At 36.1% G+C, this 17665-nt stretch overlaps 1 protein-coding gene across 6 annotated transcripts in view; it reads left to right on the forward strand.

The window, feature by feature from the left end:
* LOC310899691 (uncharacterized protein) overlaps window positions 1-16887 on the forward strand; it is a 67129-nt gene extending 50242 nt beyond the window's left edge. For 2 of the 6 annotated variants that reach the window (XR_014584525.1, XM_083836424.1), the window contains exon 5: window positions 12681-14645. Coding sequence is in view for 1 of the 6 variants with exons in the window: in XM_083836424.1 (XP_083692550.1) it covers window positions 12681-12773 (93 nt within the window). In the remaining 5 variants the exon portion in view is untranslated. The other 4 variants (XR_014584526.1, XR_014584523.1, XR_014584524.1 and 1 more) reach the window with 4 other exon arrangements.
* Window positions 16888-17665: the final 778 nt, after the last annotated feature.

The raw sequence follows: 17665 nt of genomic DNA on the forward strand, positions 1-17665 counted from the left end.
AATACTGGGAACTGAAATCAGGAGATAGTTGAGGAATATAAATGGTATTACTCTCAATTGGTTGTTCCTGGCACTGGAACCCAGTACATTTCAGAGTCTGCAGTGCACAAATTTGACCTGTGAAGAAACAAGAGTTCTTATGTTGACATTGAGAATTTATTTTGGTGTTAAATAACTTCACACGGTTTTCAACGTCTGGCTGAACTGAAGAGAAGTAAGAGACTGGTCATTACCAGTCTGTTAGAAGTGTTTCAAGAGTTTTCACTTTTTTTTTTATAATATTTAATATATTCAAGCTAATCTTGTCATAATGATGTATATAATCAGTTATTCCTCAGTGTGGATTTTTTTGATTGTTTGTTTTGAAAAGTAAAAATTCTGAGTGGCACAGATCTTCACAGGAAAAATGTATATTACGGAAATATCCTTTGGGGTGGGAAGTAATAGCACAAAGGTCATATTAATAATGCACATCAGATTTTTGTAAGTACAGAGTAACACTATGAATTGTAATGGTTAACTCTGCAGTTGGCTAGTTTATTCTTTGAATTGTTTTTATTCAGGAGAATTTTCCTCCTTTATTTTTTTTCTTAATTCATTGAGAGAAATTACAATTCTCACAGCTTTGCATGTTCCTCTTTCTTGCTGTAGCTTTCATTTTGGGCCCCGATCAGGGCACCACAGGGTAGTGATTGGTGCCAGCATCAATCCCTTGTGATGTACCACCAGTCCCTGAAAACAGTGTGAGGTACAAGGCATCGCAGAAGATGGAAACATTTTGGTGGGATTATTTTTCTCTGGCAGGTGGGTTGGTGGTAATGCCGGAGACACGAGAACACGTCAGACCAAAGGTGGCCAATGCTGTCCCCCCACTCCCTTCCTGCTACACTCAGCAGCATTTCTGGCTACAGACTGCGGGATTAGATTTGTGGTGCTTTGTCGTGGCAGTCTGGGTCCATCTGCCCTCAGTTTAGGAACCCTGGTGTGCAGAAAGATGCCTTCTTGATACAGTTCTGGGACCTACAGATGAGACTGTTTTTGTCATCTTATGCAGGTCATTTTTAACTGATTATTTGTGGGAAGGGAAAAGTTAGCATGCTGATACTTCTGCAACAGTGTTTTTTGTATTTTATTCAGACAGAGAAGGCATACCTAATATCCTTTGTATCCTTTGGGTTTATGCTCATGCCTCTCCCCCAGTATTTGCTTATTATTAAGTTGCTGATATGTGCATCAGAATTGATAGTATTCAACTAAAGTAGTTTTTTTTAGTCAACTAATTTTATTACAAAAAACAAAGCAGTGTTTTACACATATATAGATTTCTGCTGTATCACCGTTTGATTGTCCTTTGTTTTTGCTAGCCTTTTAAAAATGAAACTTTGAAGTTTTTAATATTTTATAATGCCTTCTGTATTCATTGCTATATATTTATTGTCATCACCTCTCACAGTTGGAGACAAGTCTGATCAGGGAGTAACGGGTCAGAAGTGATACAATGCTTATCTCAGGAGAAGAATGGCTTCTGAAGGAAGAAGATGTTTCATTTACAGTAATACTCTCCATGACTGATTGTAATCAGAAAAACTACCCTTCTAGTCTATGGGTTTATTTTTCAGAGGCTTCATGAAATGTGTTAATTTCATTTTTTTTTTCTAAGAGCCACATATTTTTCTTTCTGCATTTCCTCATATATGCTAGCATGGTGCCTGCATTTTCAGCAATGCAGTTTAAGTCAAAGCCACGTATGGTGATGTCTTGATTTAGAAAGTAATTTCATATTACACCTCACTATATAAAGACTTATGCCTTTACAATTGTACTAAAGTGTCATAAATTTTGAGATATTGTTTGCGGTAGACTGGAAATGGGCATCTAGCTCCTGCTGATAGGAGGTATCTTCTGCAGAATTAAATACAAGCATTACCTTTGGCTGAACCTTTAATCAACCAGACCTTTAAAGCTAATTTGGCTGCCTTCTCCTACAGTGAGATTTTTCTAAAAGATCAAAGTTAAAACTCAGGATATTTTTTTAATTCTTATTTTTAGTTTGTGGGTTAGAGAGTTGCTGAATAGAAATTTTCAAAGGCTTATAGACTAATCTATCCTTACTTCCAAGTCATTTTCTTTAAGTAGTCTCTCTTTAATTTGACAGCTAGCTGCACTTTGTTTTTGTCTGCAAGCCTCGTTCACATAAGAAGCAAGAGGACTGATACGCTGTTGGTGAGGTTTGGTTTCTCTTTCTTTGAAGTTTATAACTGATTTGCCTGTGAACATAAATGGTCTTTGTTAGAAACCTCCTGAGGCCTGTTCACTTTCTTGGCTGTCTGCTTTATACAATAAGTTCAACTCTGGCTGTTCTTTACAAACACCAGTGCTAGTACTAGCCTGAGACAGACTACAGGTATACTGAAAGGAATTCTATGACAAATATTGTCACAGAATTTGCCAATGGCAGGTTTTCAATATCTTTGGGCCTTATCATTAATATGGGAATTAAAGCATTCTTTTTCCCCATTAGATTTGTTCAGATTTTGTCCCTAGGCTAAGGACTGAGGTTATGCTTGGGATCCACTCACCCTACGTGCTTCCTGAGATACCTCCTCACATGTCCTGTTCTTGGAGGTGGCCCACAACATGTCCTGGTGTCTGGGGTTGTCCTTTCCCAGGTGCAGGACTTTGCACTTCTTTTTATTGAACTGCACGAGGTTCCTGTCAGCCCATTTTTGCAGCCTGTTGAGGAAGCATACCCTTCCTTCTAGACACTTTGTTGTTTAAATGAGGTGTGCCATCTGTGTGACAGTGCTTGAAGAGGCACAGTGTACTTGGCAGTGGAGGAAACTGGAGAATAGAATAGGGATGTTGTGGTATTTCTTCCTTTTGAGGATATGCATGACAGTTTCAGCAGTGCTGCTCTTTAGTGTGGGGTTAGCCTGCCTGAGAGTGAACATCAGAGGGAAGTGGTAAGAATCACATGTTCTTTTGTTTTCTCTTAACCAGACATATTTTAGTTGCCTAATTCAACATTTCCTTAGTAAAGCCAAGGGTTTCTATTAGCTAGACAATGAGAACAATTAGGAAAGTTGAACTTCTGGGACTTTGGTTTTGGGATTGAGGCAAATTTAATTTCTGAATAGCCAGATCCACCAGGCTGGTGGTCCTGATCTCTCTCAGAGAATTCCAATTGTCCAGTCAGTGCTGGTATATTTTTTTCTATTTTTCACCTAAGTTTTTGTTTGTTTGTTTTTCCTAACAGCCTCTTGATACATCTTAAATGTAATGGCAAATAAGAAAAAGAAAGATTGTTTAACTTGAAGTTGCTCCAACTTACTTCATTCTCAACCCTCCTTTTTTCTCTGCTTTTGTTAATTATCAGCCTTATCACATAAGTCTACCCCACGATGAGAAACATCCTTCTCTGTAACAAGCTACCCAAGTTCTATATTAATTCAGGATAATTGCTTTAGTCTTTAATTTGCAAAGCATTCTTACTCATTGAGGTACTATATACAAGCACAAAATGTGGATAATAGTTTATGCTAGATGTAATAAATTTCAGTTCAGCCATAGAGTATTATAATGGCTGGCAATAAAGCAGTTTTTACTGTAGATCTTTTGCTGGTCTTAGAGCTGGTGTCTTCTTGTCTGATCTAACTCTAGTTTGTGGTTTTTGTAAGGTTTTTACACAGTGTTTCAGCACTCACTGTAGTAGCACTTGACTTCTTTCGAGGCACCCTGGCCAGTAACCCCAAATATGTAAGCAGTAGAACAACCAGTATCACTGGTGGTGCACAGTAGTAACAGAACAGCTTGTGTTACCATCTGCTATGTTTTGTGGTACATATTTAGACTGTCCTGCTGTTACAAGAAAGGTAGCAGGGGATTGCTCCCTCTGAAGAGGGAGGAAAAGCACTTTGAAATGTCAAGCATTTGAGAAAGTTATTATCAAAAGGCTGGAATGTTTTCTTTCCTCTGTTCTCCCTGAAGTCCGATTAGCCTGTGATCTAAACTACAGTGTTGAAGGCTATTCAAAACCCAGGTAAAGGATAGAGATAAAATAATATGACTTAAAGTACATTTTTATGCAAGTACACTGCTACCTTTATCCAAGGCACATAATTTAGAACTGACAGACACATGTATGTATAGAAAGCAGTTAAATCTATAACTGGAATGGTGAAGTGCTTGAATGGGCAACAGAAGTTTGAAACTTTTTAACTTTTCAAAATAAACCTAAAGCATTGAGTACACCTATTTCTTCCTCTCTTCAGCCCATCTCCCTGCAAAGATATAGAGTATTGCTGAAATGGTGACAATGTTAATGAAAAAGCTGCAGTCACATCCTTACAAAAAACTTAGTGAGTAGTGTCAAATCCCTTCCTTGGCTGTAATACTAAGCAATTTGGTAGTTAGCTATACAAAGCCCAGACAAGTATGTGTCTTGGCACGTGGCGTGGCCTGGCTTTCTGGGACGTGATTTTCATCAGCAGACTCTGAATGGTTTTGACACCTAGATTAAATGAGTAGCTACTATTAACTCAGGAAATCTTGTTTTCATCTCTTCAGTCTCTTGGAACAGCCTCAGCCTTCGTGGAAAATTTGCAGCTGTTCATATAACAGCAGCCGCAGAGTGTTTATTATTATTATTATTTTTATTGTAACTCTTCAAAGTATACTAGCATATTTTTTTCGGGCAGTACTAACGTATTTTTTTTGCATACAACGCACAGCTATCAGTTTCTTTCAATTTAATATGCTGTCCAAAATACAATATTTTAGCTCTTAAAATGACTTTAAAATGTACTGCCTATGTCAGTGTGAGCTCACAGTCTCTTGTCAGTTTGCAGTGGGTTCTGAGATGACCTGCTAGACAAATAGGTAGATGTCTCTCCAGCAGAATAGTTGAGAATAAGTTCAGATGTTCTGTCTGACACCTAATATTAGCTGTCTTCTGGCAAATGTTAGTTTTAGTAGTATTAAACACATTACGTGAAATAATTTTCAAGAAACTAACATATCTTAGTATGTTGTAACCTATCTTAGTATGTAGTATGCGAGTTTCTTTCTCGAAGGGGATATAAGCACCTTATCAATGGCATTTATCTGGATGAGGTTAGAGACAAAGTATGAATGCACAAATTATCGCCTTTGATATTCTGACGTGTTTATAATGACACTGAAATACCATTGCTGTCCTCCTTATTACTAACAGTTTTGCTGATGGTTTAGCATACCGTAATACAAGATGCTGTCTGTATATAAATAACTTCTTCAGTTATTACTACTTCTACCTCAACAAGTAGTAAATCTGTGTGTTTGATATTCTAGGAAGATTTGACCACTAGTTTAGTCTTTTATTTAAGTCTAACCCACTACCATCATCAGTTAGACAAAATAATTTCATACTATTACTTTAATCCATTGAACTTTATGAAGGCTGAGGGTGAAGGGACAGGCAGTGTGTTTTAGTGTTGCTTCAGTAAATGTTTTGTGTTCCAGAACCTGCTCTCTTTCAAGTAATGCATTCTAGAGAAAATTAAATCATTGGTTTCATTCTTTTATAATACACCGAACTAGCTACAGTTAGTGCTTTAAGAGAAGCTGGGCAATGCTTACACTGAAAATGAAACTTACAGAAAGAAAGATGAATGGTAGTGGAGTGGTATGCTTATTGGGACACTGCAACTCATGTAGGCAAGAAAAGCAGTAATGAACATGGCAGAGCAAATAAAGTCTGCACTTTCTACATCTCATATACATTTGTTATAAAATCAATACAAGTGTTAAGTGCTGATATTTGAAAGGGTGTGAAACAAGTGTGAAGGAATCTGAGTATAGTAGTTCTGCTGACTTTTCTTTCATTTGTATTTTAATGACAGTTTCGTGCAATTATTTTCCTATAGGTCCATCCCAAAATAGACACCTAGAATAACCAGGGTTAAAGAAATAATTTCACCTAGAGGAAGGATACAGTTTAAAATATCTACAATGCAGAGCTCATAATGCAGCAAATGCTGACTCTCCTATAAAATACCAGTTAACTTTAGTATCTATAATAAGCAGATTTTTTTTTTTATGGACAATGAAAGGCAAATATTAACCTTGACAAATGAGGTGTCAAGAAGATTACGTTTAATGCAGAATTCATATGGTGAAATGCTGCCTTTCTTTTATGGTGTTCCAGTCCTGAAGGGAGAAGGAACTCATTAGAAAGTTTTGAGCTTTTGTAAACTTAGTAACCTTTTAACTAAAGAAAAGAAGTTTTAGTTTTTTTGGAAGGTTTTTCAGACCAGATACTCTTACCACTAGTGGAGTTCATCCCTACCACTTAAATATTTGTAGCGTATAGTCTATTTGGATGCTGTTTCTGCTTATGTATTATTGATAGTTCTGAGAAGGTAGGATTTTCTTGCTATTACTTGATTTATGGACATTGTAATTGACTCTGAACAAACTTTTTTGAACGTTTGTGAAATAGCATTACTGATTTTGTAAAGACATAAAATTGACATAAAATATTCATCCTAGCTCCTGTTACTGGCCTTATCTCTTGAACTATCATAAAACATGGATTCATATCCTTATCCGCTAGTAAAAACATTATGCTACCTGTTGTACTAGAAATTCAAGGCAGTAAAATCCTGTGTCAAACAACTTTATAGAGAAAAGTCTTTGTTTGTAAAAAATGCCAATGAGTATTGGTTTCATTTGCAGTCAGTTCAGGTACCTGCATAATTTTGATGGAGTTTCATTTATTCAAACGGAAGGGCTTTTTAACAGTTTATGCCAAGGACTTTATGGTTAATTAATTGTAATGGACACCTTAAAGCTGAAAGCATTTTATTTGTGCTGTCATGTGCATTTGGGATAGTACTGAAATAGGATTTCTTTTTATACATTATATTGGGAATTAAATGATGGCTAGCTTGCATGTAAATGAGATCAGCTACCGCATTCGCTATAGCAAGAGATTTCCAACCATAAAGCCACTGGATGGCAGATGGACTACGAAAATCCTAAATCCAAGCATTTAATGACATAATTGTTTAAATGAAGCATGTATATTCACCACAACTAATACCAAAAATAGGTTATTAAGTTGTAATTTAGACCATAATTTTCTGACCAAAAGTTTTGAGCAACAACAATGAAATGTAACTCTTTTTGTAATGGTTATATTTTTAAAGTAGATGACAGAGTATTAGTTAAAATTGGTTGAAGTTATTGCGTAATTTCATCACTGACCTGGTTTATCATTCTGCTCCTTTGGTGTTTTCAATATTGAATTGTTTGCTTTTCTTTCTTTCTTCGTCATAACCATGGCATATTTTTCTTAAGCTATATTTTAGCCCATAATGAGTAAGAGCCTTAACACATTATCTTCAGATTATAACCGAAATCTTCATTTCAGTTTTTCTTCATTAATCTGCATACCTTTCTTATTCAACTAAGAGAAGTCTGAAGTGCTAAGAAATATAGAGTTGGTTTCATGTTTTTTAAAAATACAACACCAAAAAATTCTTCCTTATTTCCTACCGCTGTGTAGAAAACAAATCTAGCTCTACCACACAGATTTCTGAGTGATTTCATACTGTTGTTTGTGGGAGACTGTATTTTGCCAACTGACCTGTCATTCCATTCTCATGTGCAATGAGTTTTACTTCTTTTGCTTTAATTTCTTTTTTTTTTTTTGGTGGTTCTGATGCAGGAAGATCTTGTTCATAACGTACTAGAATAAAAGTGTTCCCTTGAAAAACAGTGCATTAGAAGATACCAACCCATGAGCGTATTATGCAGGCAAAAGTTCTCCACATGAATATTGTTCTCAAGTGCTGGATTAGAACTTAAAAAAAAAAATAGCTGCAATAAAGTTCTTTGACATAGACATTTGTAACCAGCTTTGCATTTCCTGTTTTCAGATCATCCTGTTTTCCTGGCATCTAGGCCAGGAAAAGGCCATCAGTGACAGCATCACTGTCATTCTACTTGCCTGCCCTCCAGTTGTGCCTGTTAGGGGGTTTGAAGACTATCCACAGTCTAGCTCTTGAGATGCAGTTGCCAGTTCTGGTACCACTCATGTGACAAGCAAACACTTTTACTGCTTTATCCAACTTTCCATCTTGTACAGCTTCTTGTGTTGACATAGTTACAAATACTTATTATTTGAAGCGGAGCCAGGTTGCTGTCAGCCAATTGCCTTTCATTTACACTGTTCAGTTACTCATCCATGTAAAAATAAAATGCTGTTGAGCTTTATTGGACTTGCTTTCTTTGTAGATGTTTGTTATTTTTATCTAGTTCTTAGAAAATACATCATTTTAGAACTGGACCTGTTACCTTTCAGAAATTATACTATATGTTTTGACATCTAGGCCTATTCTGAAAGTGACTTGTTTTGACTTTTCATGTGATTTTACCTGCAAAAAGCATTAAATGCATGTACCTTAAAAAATCGCAGTGGTAAATTTAAGCACTAGAATGAACTATAAATTCTATAAACTATAAAAATATAAATGAATTATAAATTAAGATCAGAATGCGTATATCTAATTCTTGCTTGCTTTTGACACAAATAGCAGAATTGCAGGCAATAGAATAAAGTCAAAGTAGTGAGGTATTAAGTGAGCTTCCAGTTATACAATTTTGTTTGAGCTGTTATTTTCCTTTTAATATAGATTTTTGATATTTTTTATGTAGTAGGCTCTTGTAGTAAAGAATATAGGTGTTTAAATATTGGTGTAATTTAATATTTAAGACTTACGAACAGGATAAAGTTCATTGCGAGAGCCATGGCAAAGGATTGCAGAGGAAAGATCCTTCCAAAACAATCAGCTGTTGAGCAGTCAACCACCAGCAGCCTGCAAGAAAACACACAAACAAAAAAAAAGTCTTAATTTCACTTCTTGTTATGATGTACACATCTCTGAAGTTTGACTGTGTAAGAGCATTCTTTTCTCTCTGAGACCATAGCTTTTTATTTTGTCACAAAGAGAACTTCCTTCAACCATCCTTTGGTTGCACTTTCTGATCAAGCTTGGTGCTTTATATAATAGCCCTCTGCCCTTCCAGAACACTTAGCTGACATGCTGTTTTGAAATAATCATCATTTTACCTAGTATCCTGTCTGACAGTTAAACTAACCTGCAGTTAACTAATGCTTCCCAGATGTATCATATGCTATTTTGTGGTTAAGCTGACCTTGCATTTTCAACAGCCAAGGTGCTTTGAAAAGAATGTGCATTCTTCATAGTACAGTGTGACAGAAACCAAATTTTGTCTTTTTGCTACTAAAACATCAATTTACAAGAGGTGTTTCCTTACTTGAAACAAACAAACACTGAAGGATTCAAGTTGTCATCTGTTTTTAATAATGTTATAGCCTTAAGGCACTATGACAGAGCATGAAAATTGTTCCCAGTTAAAACCAAGACAGGTATGACAACTGGTTTTGTTTTTATCCAGTGCATTCTTGTGCCAAGTGATATCTACTTTCTGTGTCATTAATATGAGACTGATAAAGTATATAATATACTTTTTTTTTTTTTCAAAAAATACGTATATGTTTCGATAGGTATGTGGTCAAGTGGAAACTATCCAGACATCTAAGTATTTAATATATTATCATGGAGATTGTGAAGAAGTAATACATCCTATGGTCATTCCTCTGTCTTTGCTTTTCTGCTACAAGGAAAAGGCAACGCTTGTTTTAGTATTAAGTATCATGATGTTTAAGTGCTATTCAGGATAATTTTTATACTTTAAACATTCCTGTTAAAATGCTTCAACACTAAAATAATTCATTTTGTTTGAATATAGTCATGAAGTGAAATGTGAAATTGCAGGAACTTTAATAGATTCTTTAAAATGAATAGATGTTTCAGTGACTGAAGCAAGAAACTTAAAAGCAGTGTTTCATAAGTATTCTACATTTCCTCAGGGAGAATGTGAATATAATATTGGACTAATTTACAGTCAGCTTTCAAGTCATTAACTATTAAATGTAGCCATCTACAGTATCAGTACAATGGTGTGCATACATCTGATCTCAGTACCAGCTATTAGGTACAGGGAAAAATAATATGTGACCTAGCAAGCAACTGGCTTACTAAGGGGAAGTTTAGTAACTAGCAACCTAGTGATGGCTAAGCAGCATATTCAGTAGAAAGACTAATGAGATATTAAGTTCTTAAAAGTGAATTTCTTCCCTTCTTGCTGCTAGAAGGGAAAAACAATCCAAACTGCTAATTGGACAAAATAGAAGTTTCAAGGATTTGCAAATAGAGCAGGTAACATGCAACTAGCTGCAGTTGTAGTCTAATTATATTTTGTTACGACTTTAACAGGTGGTTTCTTGAACCACAAAGGAAAAACAGCTAGGAAGAAGTCTTTATTTTAGACAGAAGTATGGTGTCTGTGTAGCTCTTTTAAACCTCTAATTAATCCACAGATGAATACGTCAGACCAGGACATTTTAAGGTAAAACTGTGATTAGTTTGTGAGAATTTGGAGTGTTTTTTATGTTTGCAAATGAGCCTTAGAGCTGAAGTTTGAAGGAGGAAACAATCTTTCTGCCTCCCCATTTATTAAATTTCTGAAGACTACACTGTTAATAGATGGTGGGGTAAAGGGTAGATGTATGGGGAAGAATTAGTGGGAAAGCTGAAAGTGCATCAATTTACATATACTACTTAATTGTATTTAGAAGGTATTCCTGTTATATCATGAAGTGATGCAAAGCTTTGACTGTAGCGTGCCATAACAGCCTGGGCCAGTCAGCTTTGCCTACTCATGTCTGTAGCAAGCATTCACTGTAATCTGTAGCTAAGGGTCACAGAAATTCCAGGGTGAAAAAAGGACAAGAAAAAAATAGGAAAGACATCCTCTTTTATTTTTGAGACACTCTCTCAAGAGAAGGTTTGAAAGCACTCTTTGTATGAAAGGCCCCTTTCCAGCGCTGTGTACTCAGTGTTTTACTGAAGATTGGAAGTGTCTGAAGCTGTAGCGGTTGGCTGAGCATCTCACTGAGTGAGAGCATTGTACAGGTGTCCTGGTTCCAGTTAGGACAGAGTTAATTTTCCTCCTAGTAGCTGGTAGGGTGCTATGTTTTGGATTAGCATGAGAAGAGCGCTGATAACATGCTGATGTTTTAATTGCTGCAGAGCAGTGCTTACACCAGGCCAAGGACTTTTCAGCTTCTCGCTCTGTCCTGCCAGCGAGCAGGCTGGGGGTGCAGCAGGAGCTGGGAGGGGACAGATCCAGGACAGCTGACCCAAACTGGCCAAAGGGGTATTCCATACCATCTGGGGTCATGCTAAACAATATATAGGGGTGGCTGGCCGGGGTGGGGGGGCCGGCTGCTCGGGGATAGGCTGGGCATCGGTCAGCGGGTGGTGAGCAATTGCATTGTGCATCACTTGTTTCGTACACATTATTATTATTAATACTATTATCATTATCACTATTATTATTATTGTTATTATTATTTTCCTGTCTTAATAAACTGTCTTTATCTCAACTCACAGGCTTCACTTTCCCGTTTCTCTCCCCCATCCCAGAGAGGGAGGGGGGAGGGTGAGCGAATGGCTGTGTGGTGTTTAGCTGCCAGCCGGGTTAAACCACAACAACAGGCAAGGAGAACCACACAAATTGCTGTTTGAGCAGGGGCTGCAGGGGCTATCAATGTAAGAGTGGCATCTATAGATCAACAGTTGCTTGGATAAACCTCTCCTACATAGGGTGGGAGGTGATAGCTCTGAGAGACAGAAATCCTAAATTCTGAGTGAGGTTTTCCCTTGGGAACTGGGAGGCAAGCAGATGCTTAGCAGTTGTCTCATTGTGAAACAACTAACAAGGATATTAGACATTTGAAGCTATGATTTAGAAAAGCAATGCTTTCACACTTCAGCTATGTAGTGTATTTTTAGCAGATTGATTTATGTCTGGAAATGTAGAAAGTTTGCTCCCAGAAGGTTTTGCTTAATATCCCTAGGGATTTTGGCTGATGATTTTTTAATAACTCTTAACATTTGATTTGACCTTTCTCTATAGATTGTCTATCTCTATAGATTGTCCATCTATACCAGGCAGAAAAGCATTCTGACAATCCAGAGACACTTTTATTTTTTTTAAAGAGTTAAAATGAATCTTATTTGGCATGGTCTTAACATATTTATGCTATTACTACCTTACATATTTGTCCTATTACTACCTATTACTACCTTACTAATTAAAAAAAAAAAAAAAAGATGAAAAGATAAAAATAGGGAAATCATTATGCAGTGACAAATACAATAGAGTTACAGTGTTGTAAGGGTTCCAGGAAGACATCTTGTAGTTTAGTTGACCTGGTGCTAAATGAAGGGGTATAGGAGTGATCTCTCTGTTAGGAGATGAATGTTAATGCATGCTAGATCAGAAGGGAAGTGGATATTAACTGAGTGGATGTTTGCATATGGCTGAAGTGATGTCTTTATATGAAGCGAATGGAACAGTTGTAAGGAGTGATGCTCAAGCCTTTTTACAATATGGGCTATATTTTTAGAAGATTGTTTTATGCCAACTTTTATTGCCTCACTGAGGACATCCTTTGACACTCACAGGCCTGTGACCTCTGTAATAATGAAAATGGCATACAGACAAATGTTATAATTAACAATCTTTTTTTTTTTTTGTCAGTGCAGTTTCTCAGGTGGAAGGAACCTGGTGAACTGAGCACTGTGACTAATGAGCTGTCTGTGGAGCACCTGGAATCTAAATACCTGTATCTCCACTGAAAATAGTCTGAAAACCTTTACCTTAATGAAACTTTAGACTGCATATCTAGAAAAGGTTATCCTGTCATTTCTATTGAATTATTTTTTTTTACAATACCATCTTTTTGTGCTTGAATAATCCTGATCAGTCACAGTCTACTCAGTTGCATTCTGTCTAATTTTTCTTTAATGTAAATTCAAATCAAACGGATACTTCTTAGAGATGCTGTTGCACTCCTTTATTTTTTCAGGTTCTTTTTAGAGTCAAATACTTTCTTTACAGTAGTTTCTTTGAAATGTCCTTAAACTAGTAATAATAATTAGTCCTTAATTATTTGTCTTTAAAATAATAACAACAAAAATAGTAATGACAAATATTATTGCAAAAGTCAATGACTGTGTTTCGCTTAGAAACTGAGAATTCTTTTATCGGTTAATCCTGTATTGGTGTGCTGATGGCAAATTTTCAAGTGCTGAGCTAGAACCATTACATAATGAGTAAGCTGACTAGGGTTTCGCCCTAGTGGGCAGACATAATATTTGGACCTTAAGTTATTTTCCAAAAATAAGTGTTTCCACCATTCATGTGCTAGTATCACTAGGCTCGTTCTTCTGTTTTGCCTTAAACCTATTGACATAGCTTTGTGTAAATCGTTTGATCTCTTGATACTTTACCCTGTCTGTTACACATACTTTATGGCTGAAGAGGAGTTTTGGAGTATAGTGGTGTCAAAGATAAGTGGTTCCTCAGTTACTGAAGTAATAAAACCTGTATATGTAACTAAGATTACTTATCTCTTTTCCAGTAATTATTTTGAATAGCCTTTCATACATTAGCTTCACAAACCAGTAATATGATACAGCACATCATACTTCTGTAGCTCGATAGCTATTTGTTTTGTGTGCTTGTAACACAGAACAGTAGCTGTATGATAATTTCAAGATATAGTGCCTCAGGATTTCCCCTCAGTGCAACTGTGATTGTGACATTAATATTTGTTCATGATAGATTAATCAACACAACAAAGCTTGAACCAAATACTGGGAAACTATGATTTGTAAACGCATTGGATTAACTGAATAATTCAGTCTGCCCAAAAGCCAAGGAAACACTAGGTACAGATTTTAATAATAATGATTGGTGTATTTCAACTAGGAAAATGTAAGTAAAAATGTCATTCAAGTGCATCTTGTAATTATTTTTTATTATTACTTCCTGTAAGCATATCTGAAACGGATCACCAAAGGCTATCATCTTTTACTTATTTTAAATGCAAAGAACAAGTTGCATCAAGTTGATTACAGTCATTATTAAATGTCAGTACCTGGTAAAATATAAATAAAATAACATTTTTATCAGTACTAAGTGTCTTCTTTTGACTACATGCTGAAAATCAGAAATAATCCATGAAGTATTTTATTAACACTAAATTTTTAATAATACAGTGTGGATTTTATTTCTTAAGAATGCATCATGGTGGGTGATTTATAGGTCTAACCATCAGTAAGCTCAGCAAATGCGTTATGCACTGCAACTTCCTTTTGAGAAGAAGCGAATAACACTTTGTTATCAAATAGTCATCAAGCTCACAATCATAAACCTATATGGTGCTGTTAGCTAATCAGAATCATTCTTCCATGGATAATATTTACCAATAATGTTTTAGTAAATTCCAAGTTTTACTGTTTTAGTAACACAGTAACCATCCCGTTTTCTGTGATTCACAGACTGGACAGGTCCCTTAAGAATATGGAAATCTTTGAAGTGAAAAGATGTCGTTATCTTCCACTATATAAATTAATTTTAAAAAATAAATTTAACTGTTAATGAATAGGTAGGAGGGAAGAACAATTTCTTCTTTTTTTTTCTTTTTTTTTTTTCTCCCTGTGGGATTTTATAGGTGACGCCAAGGACTCTACAATCTCAGTGCCTGAAAGTGGGTGGGATTAGTATTACTGCCTTGAATGGATGTTACTGCTGAAACCATTACAAGTCTGAAAAGCTTTCTTTCCTGTAGCCAGCTGGAAAGGTGGCATACTGCTGAGAAGAGAACCTGGAGAGATACATGAAATAGATTCTGAGTGCTTGAGGTAGAGGAAGCCAGTTGGAGAAAGGAGGATACCTATTGTTAAGTAGCTGCAGTTAAATGGCTCAATACCAGGCTCTTATAGCATCTTCAGAAAATTAATGGTGCTTCTGTGTATTCTGAAAGTTATTAAATAATAATTCTAAATTGTTAGTGCAATTGTGACCATGTTAAAAAGAAGTTATTTTATTGAGATTTGATTAAAAAAAAAAAAAGTTTTATTAATGCTCTGTGAATAACAGCCTCAAGTGATTTATCTCACTTTAATAGTGCAGCAGCATACAGATCTGCAATGTGTACTCTCATTATTAAAGAGTCTTAGTGCAAATATTTAAATATCTAGTGATTGGAAGACTTGACATTTATTGGAATGTAGATATGGGAAGGGTTTAATAATGCTTTTAATATAACTTGACAGGACAAAAAAAAAAAGTGCATTAATTCCATTATCAGAATGCCTTAAAAGAAAATTACAAAGTGATGGAACTTGCATTTGTACTTTCTTTCCACCTTCTGTGTCTGAACTGAACTGTGCTGTGATTAGAATATGCTCAAGTATTTGGAACAAAAAAAAAAAAAAGTATGATGAATCTTAAAATGCAATTTTCCCCTCATCAAAGTAGAGAAAACCCATATAACTTCATTTAGATAGTAATTATTTCTCGAAATATTCATGATCTGTATTTAGAAACAGATTTAGCGTTAAATGCCCCAAATTGATAGGTGGAAAGGTAAAAAAAAAAAAAAAAAAAGACTCTTTGATCTGGGAAAACTCATAACAAAATTCTAAAAGTTGAAGTTTATGATAACATCTTTCTCATTCTGCTACTCCAGTTAGAGAGGATAGCAAGCTGGTACAGTGTCCCTAAAGAGCCTAAGAACTGGTGCTCATAATATTTACACAGCCTGTACAAAGTAGGAGTAAAAAGGGGAAGAGTTAAATTTAAGAGCACAAACTCTCTTGTCTACTGCAGCCAGCACTGATTGATTGGCCTGCAAATTTAATGGTTTTGGCAAATACGAATTATTTTTTTTGAGAAGGAAAATTTATAATTTTATTTTAAAAGTGTAACAAGTTTAGCTTAGTACCCTGATTTGGGTTTCTCATTTGTTATAGATTTTGTACAGGCTCCAGAGCTGAAGGCTTTTAGGTCCTCCCTAAATATTACTGTTTAATCATTATTATAAGTGAGGTGGTTCAAGGCTGCCTAGTAGTGAGTGCCAGGTATCCATCTTGCAGAGTCATAAAAATGAGTTGAGCTGAAGCTTGAAGAGAACCAGAATAATCTGGGGGTTTTGAGTGGGGCTTTGGGACGGGTAATTGGTATATGAGATAGAGAGTCTGGGAGGATTTTGAGATGTGAATGCTTGAAGCTGTAAACCTTTTCAGGTTGAGAAGTCCATGAAATTTTGCATGGAGAGAAAAGTCAGGAGTAGTCATTGGAGCTTTGAATAAGTTCATGTCCACCTCCCTGTGGGGATAGAGGAGTACTTGAGTTTATCTCTAACCTGAGAGCCGCAGCTCTTCCCATAGTTGTTCAATGGCAGCTACTTATTTTCCAAGCTGCCAGGAAGAGTTCGGTATATAGGACTTCTGCCATCATCTACGCTTTCTCCCTAAGTAACAATTAGTGAATGGAGAAGGCCTGAAAGAAGAAAACGTTCTATTCCTGTTGCCCCTAACGTTGTTGGGTTCGAGACTGCAAAGTGTTTTATGTCTTTTCTTCCCTGGAGGTCCTTGTATGTCTTTTCTTCCCTGGCGGGGACAGTATCAAGAAATGCACAGAACAGGATAAGGAAGAGGTGATATCCTTGCCTCATTGCTGTTATAAATTGCTGCCTATGTTGCTCATGCATTGAACCAACACTAGTTGTTATGTTTTTAAATTTTGCTTGAGTACTGATGTACCTGAGATACTTCAGTAATTTTCTTCTCAGTTGTGACATATCTTCACAGAATAATGGGTGCTTATACAAGTCAGTCCCAAAATGGGCTGGATAAAACCACATCAGGGTATTCATGTCTTTTTATGTTTCCCCATTTAACTTTAAACATGGAATTCTCTCAGCCTGCTGCTCTTTAGAAGAGTACATATTGACAAATGACAGTCTTTTAATGCTTTCTGACAATAAAAGTGCTTTTTGCCAATTTCTGCTGCTAATAATGACTGTCTGTTAAAGCAAGCAATTAATGAATGTCTCCAAATGACCTTTTAGCAACTTCTGCCTTTTAGAGTTAACATTAACTACTCTACAGTGTTTTCACCTTCCTGTGGAATTGCCAGTGCTTAATGTAAAGCATATAAAGGTAACTAATGTAACTAACCACTGTACATAAGGTATTTTGAATGACATTGGTAGAGTAACAACTAGGCTAGTTCTGTAATTTAGGATGAATACTTGGGGGTTTATTGAGGGCTGACTTGTAGGGACAGGAGAAGTGCTAGTCTGTGTGCAAATTTCTCATATAAATGGAAACTAAAAAGCATAAAGAGCTGTTCTTCGTGGCTTCATGTCAGTACAAATGCTCCTGGCGTGGCCTGATGGCAGCTTTAGTTTATAAGAGAGACCAGGATCATGTGTGAGCAGTAGTGGCTGCCCTGAGGTTCATAGAACATTTAATCAGTCTGCACATCATTTTTGGCTTTCTTTTAAAATACTTTAGGGCTCTGTCCATCAATACCATTAAAAAGAAAAAGGACGTGTCACAATCAGTACTGTTTCTCTGTATGAGTTAAAAAGGAATTTCTTGATGTGTCCCAAATTCTTGATTGTCCAATAAACATCTGCAATGTGTGAGCATTAGGGAATGAGCTTTAGAGACTA

Source organism: Anser anser (genome assembly GCF_964211835.1).
Source record: "Anser anser genome assembly, chromosome: 4".
Lineage (NCBI taxonomy): Eukaryota > Metazoa > Chordata > Aves > Anseriformes > Anatidae > Anser > Anser anser.